Source organism: Penaeus chinensis, chromosome 6 (genome assembly GCF_019202785.1).
Source record: "Penaeus chinensis breed Huanghai No. 1 chromosome 6, ASM1920278v2, whole genome shotgun sequence".
Classification (NCBI taxonomy): Eukaryota; Metazoa; Arthropoda; class Malacostraca; order Decapoda; family Penaeidae; genus Penaeus; species Penaeus chinensis.
The window spans coordinates 1,470,898-1,483,397 of NC_061824.1; the positions used below are offsets into that span (position 1 = coordinate 1,470,898).

General features: G+C 47.2%; 1 protein-coding gene across 1 annotated transcript in view; it reads left to right on the plus strand.

Moving 5' to 3' along the window:
• LOC125026640 (apolipoprotein D-like) overlaps positions 1-2,093 on the plus strand; it is an 8,471-nt gene extending 6,378 nt beyond the window's left edge. Inside the window, exons 5-6 of the mRNA XM_047615221.1 lie at positions 326-418; positions 1,830-2,093. Coding sequence (XP_047471177.1) covers positions 326-418; positions 1,830-1,976 — 240 coding nt within the window. The 3' untranslated portion in view covers positions 1,977-2,093. The remainder of the gene's footprint in view (positions 1-325; positions 419-1,829) is intronic.
• The last annotated feature ends 10,407 nt before the right edge of the window (positions 2,094-12,500 follow it).

The window sequence follows — 12,500 nt, forward strand, 5'->3', positions numbered from 1 at the left end:
CACCACCACCATCACCATCCCCACCACCATCACCACACCCTCACCATTCACCACCTTCATCACCACCACCACCATCACCTAAATTTCACCACCTTCCCCACCATCCCACATAAACCACCATCCCCCACCACCACCATCACCCCCATCACACCATCACCACCATCCCACCATCACCACCTCACCACCCTCATCACCCACCACATCCCCACCACCATCCCACACCCCATCATTCACAACCACCACCATCACCACCTATCACCCACCACCATCACTACCATCATCCTCCTCTCCCTATTTCCTAACTCCTCCCCCCCCCCCCCCCCCCCACGACTCCCGGGGCCAAATTTCCCACATTTTGGACACTGATTACGAAAACTACTCATCTGTGTACAACTGCTTTGAAGAGGGAGAATATCGCGTAAGTTTATGAGTTATAGTTAAAACAAAATGATAATAAATTATGCACAATCAGTTATGCTTTAAAGATTTTTTGTTTCTTGTTTTTAGTTATTTGTTTGGTTAATATGATTTTATTTAATTCAGTCTTAATGTTTTTGTTTTTTTTGTCTAATTAAGTGTAAATCTCTCAATACGAATTACTTTTGTTCATGAACGATTAATTCCAATCTAAGATCTTTTTTTTAAAAATCTTTCGTGTATGCCTTTTGTTATGTTTTTCCTTCTCTCCCCTCTTTCTTCTTTTTCTCTGTTTCTCGTTCTCTCCCCTTTTCTCTGCCCCCTCTTTCTCACTCATTTTTCTTGTCCTTTCCACTCGTCCTTCCTTTCTCTCTCTTTCTCCTCCTTCGATCCCCAATCCTTATGTTTTTTCCTTCTCCTTCTTCTTATTCATTCTTTCCATCTTCTTCTCTAACGCTTTCCCCATCTTCCCTCTTCCCTTCATCCTCCTCCTCATTTCCTCTCTTCCTCTCTTCCTCCTCTCTCTCTTCTCCCCTTTTTCCTCCTTTTTCCCCCTTTCCGTCTTCCTCTCTCCCTTCTTCCTCTCCCTCCTCATCTTCTCCCCTCTTCCATCTCCTCTCCTCTTCCCCCCTTCGTCCTTCTCCTTTACCTCCTCCTCCTCTCTCCCCTCTTTCCCTCCACCTCTTCCTCGCCGTCCTCATCTTCTCCCCTCTCCCCCCTTCCACTCCCCTCTTCCTCCTCATCTTCTCCCCTCTCCCCCTTCCACCTCCCCTCTTCCTCCTCATCTTCTCCCCTCTCCCCCTTCCACCTCTTCCTCCCCTCTTCCTCACCATCTCCCCTCTTCCTCCCCCTCCTCATCTTCTCCCCTCTCCCTCTTCCTCCCCTCTGCCTCGCCATCTCCCCTCTTCCTCACCATCTTCTCCCCTCTCCCCCTTCCACCTCTTCCTCCCCTCTTCCTCACCATCTCCCCTCTTCCTCCAAATCTTCTCCCCTCTCCCCCTTCCACCTCTTCCTCCCCTCTTCCTCATCATCTCCCCTCTTCCTCCTCATCTTCTCCCCTCTCCCCCTTCCACCTCTTCCTCTCCATCTCCCCTCTTCCTCCAAATCTTCTCCCCTCTCCCCCTTCCACCTCTTCCTCCCCTCTTCCTCCAAATCTTCTCCCCTCTCCCCCTCCCACCTCTTCCTCCCCTCTTCCTCCAAATCTTCTCCCCTCTCCCCCTTCCACCTCTTCCTCCCCTCTTCCTCACCATCTCCCCTCTTCCTCCAAATCTTCTCCCCTCTCCCCCTTCCACCTCTTCCTCACCATCTCCCCTCTTCCTCCTCATCTTCTCCCCTCTCCCCCTTCCACCTCTTCCTCCCCTCTTCCTCATCTTCTCCCCTCTTCCTCACCCTCTCCCCTCTTCCTCCCGCAGTGGCAGTACGCCTGGCTCCTGACCCGTGCCCAGGCTCCCTCAGCTGACCTCCTCGCCACCGGTCGCCAGGTCTTCGCTAATAATGGCATTGACCTTGACAGTTTCCACGTGACCTACCAGGGTGACGATTGCCCTTACCTGGCCTGATAATCCTGACCTCCCTCAACACCCCTTTTTCGACTTTATTTATTCTTGTGTCATATTTATTAAGTATGAGGAATTGTTAGGATATGGTATGGTTTGAATAAATTATTGCTTATTCTGTATTCATAGTATCAATAGTATATGGATTCCTTTTACAGAGTTTGATATATATGTATATACATGTGCACACACACACACACACACACACACATATATATATATATTTAGAGGGGAAAAAATGAAGAAAGAGAGAGAGAGAGAGATAAACACACACATAATTAACCATATTAATTCACTTAGCAAAAAAAAAAAAAAAAAAAAATATATATATATATATACATGTGCACACACTTATATGCATACTATATACTTATATGCACACTTATACTTATATGCACACATTTATATACATGTGCACACACACACACACACACACACATATATATATATTTTAGAGGGAAGAAAGAAGAAAGAAAGAGAGAGAGAGAGAGAGAGAGAGAGAGAGAGAGAGAGAGAGAGAGAGAGAGAGAGAGCGAGATAAAAGCACACATAATTAACCATATTACTTCACTTAGCAAAAAAAAAAAAAAAAAAAAAAAAAAAAAAAAAAAAAAAAAAAAAACTTTCCAATTTACTCTCAGACCCAACAGACTACACACACAAAAACAAAAATCCAAAAAAACAAACAAACCCACAAACAATAATATCTTCCCCAACGACGCCCCCAAGACAATAAACCCCCAAGACCACAATTAATCCAAAAAAAAAACAAAAAAACACATCAATCCCACGTAAAGAAGAATCGAATCCTTTTCCCTCTGAATCGAACTCTCCTCGGAACCATCGCTCTTCGGATCCAATCCTAAGGGAGGCTTCGCTACGACTCGCTTATAGTTCCGCCAACAGCCGCCAGGGGGACAGGGACGTCGTCGGGGCACTGATGGAATTGTGTCAGTTTGATTCAGGGCGGGGGAGAGGGAGCATCGAATTTTATGATCTCTCTCTGGCCCTTCGCTATTTTCCTTTTTTTTATATATCTTGGGATGATAGGTTATTATCCTCGTTCTTGGTAGCTGTGTTGGTTATTGGAATTTATCGTTACTAACATTATTGATATAACGCTATTAATCTGGAGATGATCGATATGCTTGTTAAAAATAATATCAATCTTTAAAGTTATTAAAAAAATGATAACAACTATTATTTTGAATTCATCGTTTTTATACTATAATTTTACTGCCTCGATCTATGTAATTATTACTATTGAATTTCAAAAATATTGTTCTGCTTATTGTAATTATTGTTTTTGTTATTGTTATTATTATTATCGTTATCATTATTATTGTCATTGTTATTATTATTATTATCATTATCATTATTATTATTATAATTATTATTATCATTGTCACTGTTATAATTTCTATCATCATTATTATTACTGTTCTTACAACTACAATACAACCTCTCATCAGAGTCATAACAATATCATCACCCTTTTCAGCATTCCAGTTTTACTATCATTATTATTGTTATTATCACTATTATCATCATCATCATTATCACAAAAATATCACGACATAAAGCGATCGAAACCCCAACCGGGCCGGCAGTACATCTTTCGAAAGTATATCCTATCAAGCAATGACGCAAAAGTCATTTAAATAAAAGTCCTGTGAGGATTATGTAAAAGAGAAGAGTAAGATATTCCTTTGATTAATTGATATCAAATTGGGAGGTGGAAATAGCGGGTGGAAGGGAAGGAAGTGAACAAACATAAGAAAATGAGAGAGTGGTGGGTAAACATCTTTCAAAAGTTTGACGTTTTAAAAGTGACATCTTTCAAAAATAACATATTTCGAAAGTATCATCTTTCAAAAGAAATATATTTAAAAAGTTACATGTTGGAAAAAAAATCTATCAAAAGTAATGTTTGTCAAATGTAGCATCCTTGAAAGGTAAATTCTTTAAAAATGAGTTGTTGTTTTTTTATTTTCAAAGAATAAAAAACCTCGTACGAAAGATATATTTCTGCCATTGGATCTAACTTGACCTAATTTGACCTCCATCCCTGTTAAAGAAAACGGGAACGAGCGGTGAGTGTAATAAATTTTCGCGACTCGAGAGAAAATTAGGAAGATATTTCAGGGGTAACTGAGTAAAACCGATGCGGAAGCTATTTGCGTGTAAAAGCATTCATTGCATTTGCTTAACTGTCTGGGTATTTGTTCATCTAGATATTTTCAACTGTACGATTTTAATTGTATTTTCGTCTGCTTGTGTGTGAAAATCTATTAATGCATTTATTTGCACACGTATACACACTCACACACACATAACCCCAAACACACGCACACACAGACACACACATACACAAACACACACAAGCATCTATCTATCAATCTATGTATCTGTAGTTAACAGGCATGACTGCGAAGTCGACAAGACACAAGATAAATGAATAGGAAGCCAAAGCGTTATTATATCATTATCATGACGATCTGCGAAGTGGATGATGATGAAGTCGACGATCTTCGAGGTGGATGATGATGAAGTCGACGATCTGCGAAGTGGATGATGACGAAGTCGACGATCTGCGAAGTGGATGATGATGAAGTCGACGATCTTCGAGGTGGATGATGACGAAGTCGACGATCTTCGAGGTGGAAGATGACGAAGTCGACGATCTTCGAGGTGGAAGATGACGAAGTCGACGATCTTCGAGGTGGATGATGATGAAGTCGACGATCTTCGAGGTGGATGATGACGAAGTCGACGATCTTCGAGGTGGAAGATGACGAAGTCGACGATCTTCGAGGTGGATGATGATGAAGTCGACGATCTGCGAAGTGGATGATGACGAAGTCGACGATCTTCGAGGTGGATGATGATGAAGTCGACGATCTGCGAAGTGGATGATGATGAAGTCGACGATCTTCTAGGTGGATGATGATGAAGTCGACGTTCTGCGAATAGGAGGAGGATGAAGTCGACGATCTGCGAATAGGAGGAGGATGAAGTCGACGATCTGCGAATAGGAGGAGGATGAAGTCGACGTTCTGCGAATAGGAGGAGGATGAAGTCGACGATCTGCGAATAGGAGGAGGATGAAGTCGACGATCTGCGAATAGGAGGAGGAGGATGAAGTCGACGATCTACGAATAGGAGGAGGAGGATGAAGTCGACGATCTGCGAATAGGAGGAGGATGAAGTCGACGATCTGCGAATAGGAGGAGGATGAAGTCGACGATCTGCGAATAGGAGGAGGATGAAGTCGACGATCTGCGAATAGGAGGAGGATGAAGTCGACGATCTACGAATAGGAGGAGGAGGATGAAGTCGACGATCTGCGAATAGGAGGAGGAGGATGAAGTCGACGATCTGCGAATAGGAGGAGGATGAAGTCGACGATCAACGAATAGGAGGAGGATGAAGTCGACGATCTGCGAATAGGAGGAGGATGAAGTCGACGATCTGCGAATAGGAGGAGGATGAAGTCGACGATCTACGAAAAGGAGGAGGAGGATGAAGTCGACGATCAACGAATAGGAGGAGGATGAAGTCGACGATCTACGAAAAGGAGGAAGAGGATGAAGTCGACGATCTGCGAAAAGGAGGAGGAGGATGAAGTCGACGATCTACGAAAAGGAGGAGGAGGATGAAGTCGACGATCTACGAATAGGAGGAGGATGAAGTCGACGATCTACGAAAAGGAGGAGGAGGATGAAGTCGACGATCTGCGAATAGGAGGAGGATGAAGTCGACGATCTGCGAATAGGAGGAGGATGAAGTCGACGATCTGCGAATAGGAGGAAGAGGATGAAGTCGACGATCTGCGAATTGGAGGAGGATGAAGTCGACGATCTGCGAATAGGAGGAGGATGAAGTCGACGATCTGCGAATAGGAGGAAGAGGATGAAGTCGACGATCTGCGAAAAGGAGGAGGAGGAAGTCGACGATCAACGAATAGGAGGAGGATGAAGTCGACGATCTGCGAATAGGAGGAGGATGAAGTCGACGATCTACGAAAAGGAGGAGGAGGATGAAGTCGACGATCTGCGAAAAGGAGGAAGAGGATGAAGTCGACGATCTGCGAATAGGAGGAGGATGAAGTCGACGATCTGCGAATAGGAGGAAGAGGATGAAGTCGACGATCTGCGAAAGGAGGAGGAAGGAAGTCGACGATCAACGAATAGGAGGAGGATGAAGTCGACGATCTGCGAATAGGAGGAGGATGAAGTCGACGATCTACGAAAAGGAGGAAGAGGATGAAGTCGACGATCTGCGAAAAGGAGGAGGAGGATGAAGTCGACGATCTACGAAAAGGAGGAAGAGGATGAAGTCGACGATCTGCGAAAAGGAGGAGGAGGATGAAGTCGACGATCTACGAAAAGGAGGAAGAGGATGAAGTCGACGATCTGCGAAAAGGAGGAGGAGGATGAAGTCGACGATCTGCGAATAGGAGGAGGAGGATGAAGTCGACGATCTGCGAATAGGAGGAAGAGGATGAAGTCGACGATCTGCGAATAGGAGGAGGATGAAGTCGACGATCTGCGAATAGGAGGAGGAGGATGAAGTCGACGATCTGCGAATAGGAGGAGGAGGATGAAGTCGACGATCTACGAATAGGAGGAGGAGGATGAAGTCGACGATCTGCGAAAAGGAGGAGGAGGATGAAGTCGACGATCTGCGAAAAGGAGGAAGAGGATGAAGTCGACGATCTGCGAATAGGAGGAGGATGAAGTCGACGATCTACGAATAGGAGGAGGAGGATGAAGTCGACGATCTGCGAATAGGAGGAGGAGGATGAAGTCGACGATCTGCGAATAGGAGGAAGAGGATGAAGTCGACGATCTGCGAATAGGAGGAGGATGAAGTCGACGATCTGCGAATAGGAGGAGGAGGATGAAGTCGACGATCTGCGAATAGGAGGAGGAGGATGAAGTCGACGATCTACGAATAGGAGGAGGAGGATGAAGTCGACGATCTGCGAATAGGAGGAGGAGGATGAAGTCGACGATCTGCGAATAGGAGGAAGAGGATGAAGTCGACGATCTGCGAATAGGAGGAGGATGAAGTCGACGATCTACGAATAGGAGGAGGAGGATGAAGTCGACGATCTGCGAATAGGAGGAGGATGAAGTCGACGATCTACGAATAGGAGGAGGAGGATGAAGTCGACGATCTGCGAATAGGAGGAGGATGAAGTCGACGATCTACGAATAGGAGGAGGAGGATGAAGTCGACGATCTACGAATAGGAGGAGGATGAAGTCGACGATCTGCGAATAGGAGGAGGATGAAGTCGACGATCTACGAATAGGAGGAGGAGGATGAAGTCGACGATCTGCGAATAGGAGGAGGATGAAGTCGACGATCTACGAATAGGAGGAGGAGGATGAAGTCGACGATCTGCGAATAGGAGGAGGATGAAGTCGACGATCTGCGAATAGGAGGAGGATGAAGTCGACGATCTGCGAATAGGAGGAGGATGAAGTCGACGATCTACGAAAAGGAGGAAGAGGATGAAGTCGACGATCTACGAATAGGAGGAGGAGGATGAAGTCGACGATCTGCGAATAGGAGGAGGAGGATGAAGTCGACGATCTGCGAATAGGAGGAAGAGGATGAAGTCGACGATCTACGAATAGGAGGAGGAGGATGAAGTCGACGATCTGCGAATAGGAGGAGGAGGATGAAGTCGACGATCTGCGAATAGGAGGAAGAGGATGAAGTCGACGATCTACGAAAAGGAGGAAGAGGATGAAGTCGACGATCTGCGAATAGGAGGAGGAGGATGAAGTCGACGATCTGCGAATAGGAGGAAGAGGATGAAGTCGACGATCTACGAATAGGAGGAGGAGGATGAAGTCGACGATCTGCGAATAGGAGGAGGAGGATGAAGTCGACGATCTGCGAATAGGAGGAGGAGGATGAAGTCGACGATCTGCGAATAGGAGGAAGAGGATGAAGTCGACGATCTACGAAAAGGAGGAAGAGGATGAAGTCGACGATCTGCGAATAGGAGGAGGATGAAGTCGACGATCTGCGAATAGGAGGAGGATGAAGTCGACGATCTACGAAAAGGAGGAAGAGGATGAAGTCGACGATCTGCGAATAGGAGGAGGAGGATGAAGTCGACGATCTGCGAATAGGAGGAAGAGGATGAAGTCGACGATCTACGAAAAGGAGGAAGAGGATGAAGTCGACGATCTGCGAATAGGAGGAGGAGGATGAAGTCGACGATCTACGAAAAGGAGGAAGAGGATGAAGTCGACGATCTGCGAAAAGGAGGAAGAGGATGAAGTCGACGATCTGCGAATAGGAGGAGGATGAAGTCGACGATCTACGAAAAGGAGGAGGAGGATGAAGTCGAAGATCTGCGAAAAGGAGGAGGAGGATGAAGTCGACGATCTGCGAAAAGGAGGAGGAGGATGAAGTCGACGATCTGCGAAAAGGAGGAGGAGGATGAAGTCGACGATCTGCGAAAAGGAGGAGGAGGATGAAGTCGACGATCTACGAATAGGAGGAAGAGGATGAAGTCGACGATCTGCGAATAGGAGGAGGAGGATGAAGTCGACGATCTGCGAAAAGGAGGAGGAGGATGAAGTCGACGATCTGCGAAAAGGAGGAGGAGGATGAAGTCGACGATCTACGAATAGGAGGAAGAGGATGAAGTCGAAGATCTGCGAAAAGGAGGAGGATGAAGTCGACGATCTACGAAAAGGAGGAGGAGGATGAAGTCGACGATCTACGAAAAGGAGGAGGAGGATGAAGTCGACGATCTGCGAAAAGGAGGAGGAGGATGAAGTCGACGATCTGCGAAAAGGAGGAAGAGGATGAAGTCGACGATCTACGAATAGGAGGAGGAGGATGAAGTCGACGATCTACGAATAGGAGGAGGAGGATGAAGTCGACGATCTACGAATAGGAGGAGGAGGATGAAGTCGACGATCTACGAATAGGAGGAGGAGGATGAAGTCGACGATCTGCGAATAAGGAGGAGGAGTGAAGTCGACGATCTCGAATAGGAGGAGAGGATGAAGTCGACGATCTGCGAAAAGGAGGAGAGGATGAAGTCGACGATCTACGAAAAGGAGGAAGAGGATGAAGTCGACGATCTACGAAAAGGAGGAGAGGATGAAGTCGACGATCTGCGAAAAGGAGGAAGGAGGAGAAGTCGACGATCTCGAAAAGGAGGAAGGATGAAGTCGAAGATCTGCGAATAAGGAGGAGAGGACGATGAAAGGAGAGACGAGATCTGCGAAAAAGGAGGAGGATGAAGTCGACGATCTACGAATAGGAGGAGGATGAAGTCGACGATCTCGAATAGGAGGAGGATGAAGTCGACGATCTACGAATAGGAGGAGGAGGATGAAGTCGACGATCTACGAATAAGGAGAGGAGGATGAAGTCGACGATCTCGAATAGGAGGAGAGGATGAAGTCGACGATCTGCGAAAAGGGAGGATGAAGTCGACGACGCGAAAAGTGAAGATGAAGTCGACGATCTACGAAAAGGAGGAAGAGGATGAAGTCGACGATCTGCGAATAGGAGGAGGAGGATGAAGTCGACGATCTGCAAAAGGATGAGGAGATCTAGAATGGAGAGGAATGAGTCGAGATCAACGATGAGAGGTGGAAGTCGACGCAACGATAGGAGGAGGATGAAGTCGACGATCTGCGAATAGGAGGAGGATGAAGTCGACGATCTGCGAATAGGAGGAGGATGAAGTCGATCTGCGAATAGGAGAGGATGAAGTCGACGATCTGCGAATAGGAGAGATGAAGTCGACGATCGCGAAGAGGAGGATGAAGTCGACGTTCTGCGAATAGGAGGAGGATGAAGTCGACGATCTGCGAATAGGAGGAGGAGGATGAAGTCGACGATCTACGAAAAGGAGGAGGAGGATGAAGTCGACGATCTGCGAATAGGAGGAGGAGGATGAAGTCGACGATCTGCGAATAGAGAGGAGGATGAAGTCGACGATCGCGAATAGGAGGAGGATGAAGTCGACGATCTGCGAATAGGAGGAGGATGAAGTCGACGATCTGCGAATAGGAGGAGGATGAAGTCGACGATCTGCGAATAGGAGGAGGATGAAGTCGACGATTACGAATAGGGAGGAGGATGAAGTCGACGATCTGCGAATAGAGGAGGGATGAAGTCGACGATCTGCGAATAGGAGGAGGATGAAGTCGACGATCAACGGAATGGAGGAGGATGAAGTGGGACGATCTGCGAATAGGAGGATGGAGAAGTCGACGATCTGCGAATAGGAGGAGATGAAGTCGACGAATCAGAAAAGGAGGAGGAGGATGAAGTCGACGATCAACGAATAGGAGGAGGAGGATGAAGTCGCGACTACGAAAAGAGGAGGAAGAGGATGAAGAGTCGACGATCTGCGAAAAGGAGGAGGAGGATGAAGTCGACGATCTACGAAAAGGAGGAGGAGGATGAAGTCGACGATCTACGAATAAGGAGGAGGATGAAGTCGACGATCTACGAAAAGGAGGAGGAGGATGAAGTCGACGATCTGCGAATAGGAGGAGGAGGATGAAGTCGACGTTCTGCGAATTGGAGGAGGATGAAGTCGACGATCTGCGAATAGGAGGAAGAGGATGAAGTCGACGATCTGCGAAAAGGAGGAGGAGGATGAAGTCGACGATCTGCGAAAAGGAGGAGGAGGATGAAGTCGACGATCTGCGAAAAGGAGGAGGAGGAGGAAGTGACGATCAACGAATAGGAGGAGGATGAAGTCGACGATTGCGATAGGAGGAGGATGAAGTCGACGATCTACGAAAAGGAGGAGGATGATGCAGTCGACGATCTACGAAAAGGAGGGAGTGAGTGATGATACGACGTTCTGCGAATTGGAGAGGATGAAGTCGACGATCTGCGAATAGGAGGAGTGAAGTCGACGATCTGCGAATAGGAGGAGAGGATGAAGTCGACGATCTGCGAAAAGGAGAGAGAGGAGAAGTCGACGATCAACGAATAGGAGGAGGATGAAGTCGACGATCTGCGAATAGGAGGAGGATGAAGTCGACGATCTACGAAAAGGAGGAGGAGGATGAAGTCGACGATCTGCGAAAAGGAGGAGGAGGATGAAGTCGACGATCTACGAAAAGGAGGAAGAGGATGAAGTCGACGATCTGCGAAAAGGAGGAGGAGGATGAAGTCGACGATCTACGAAAAGGAGGAAGAGGATGAAGTCGACGATCTGCGAATAGGAGGAGGATGAAGTCGACGATCTGCGAATAGGAGGAAGAGGATGAAGTCGACGATCTGCGAAAAGGAGGAGGAGGAAGTCGACGATCAACGAATAGGAGGAGGATGAAGTCGACGATCTGCGAATAGGAGGAGGATGAAGTCGACGATCTACGAAAAGGAGGAAGAGGATGAAGTCGACGATCTGCGAAAAGGAGGAGGACGATCTCGAAAAGGAGGAAGAGGATGAAGTCGACGATCTGCGAATAGGAGGAGGAGGATGAAGTCGACGATCTGCGAAAGGAGGAGGAGGATGAAGTCGACGATCTACGAAAAGGAGGAAGAGGATGAAGTCGACGATCTGCGAAAAGGAGGAGGAGGATGAAGTCGACGATCTGCGAAAAGGAGGAGGAGGATGAAGTCGACGATCTGCGAAAAGGAGGAGGAGGATGAAGTCGACGATCTACGAAAAGGAGGAAGGAGGATGAAGTCGACGATCTGCGAAAAGAGGAGGAGGATGAAGTCGACGATCTGCGAATAGGAGGAGGATGAAGTCGACGATCTGCGAATTGAGGAGGAGGATGAAGTCGACGATCTGCGAATAGGAGGAAGAGGATGAAGTCGACGATCTACGAAAAGGAGGAGGAGGATGAAGTCGACGATCTGCGAAAAGGAGGAGGAGGATGAAGTCGACGATCTACGAAAAGGAGGAAGAGGATGAAGTCGACGATCTGCGAAAAGGAGGAAGAGGATGAAGTCGACGATCTGCGAATAGGAGGAGGAGGATGAAGTCGACGATCTGCGAAAAGGAGGAGGAGGATGAAGTCGACGATCTGCGAATAGGAGGAGGAGGATGAAGTCGACGATCTGCGAAAAGGAGGAGGAGGATGAAGTCGACGATCTACGAAAAGGAGGAAGAGGATGAAGTCGACGATCTGCGAAAAGGAGGAGGAGGATGAAGTCGACGATCTGCGAAAAGGAGGAGGAGGATGAAGTCGACGATCTACGAAAAGGAGGAAGAGGATGAAGTCGACGATCTGCGAAAAGGAGGAGGAGGATGAAGTCGACGATCTACGAATAGGAGGAAGAGGATGAAGTCGACGATCTACGAAAAGGAGGAAGAGGATGAAGTCGACGATCTGCGAAAAGGAGGAGGAGGATGAAGTCGACGATCTGCGAATAGGAGGAGGAGGATGAAGTCGACGATCTGCGAATAGGAGGAGGAGGATGAAGTCGACGATCTGCGAATAGGAGGAAGAGGATGAAGTCGACGATCTGCGAAAAGGAGGAGGAGGATGAAGTCGACGATCTGCGAATAGGA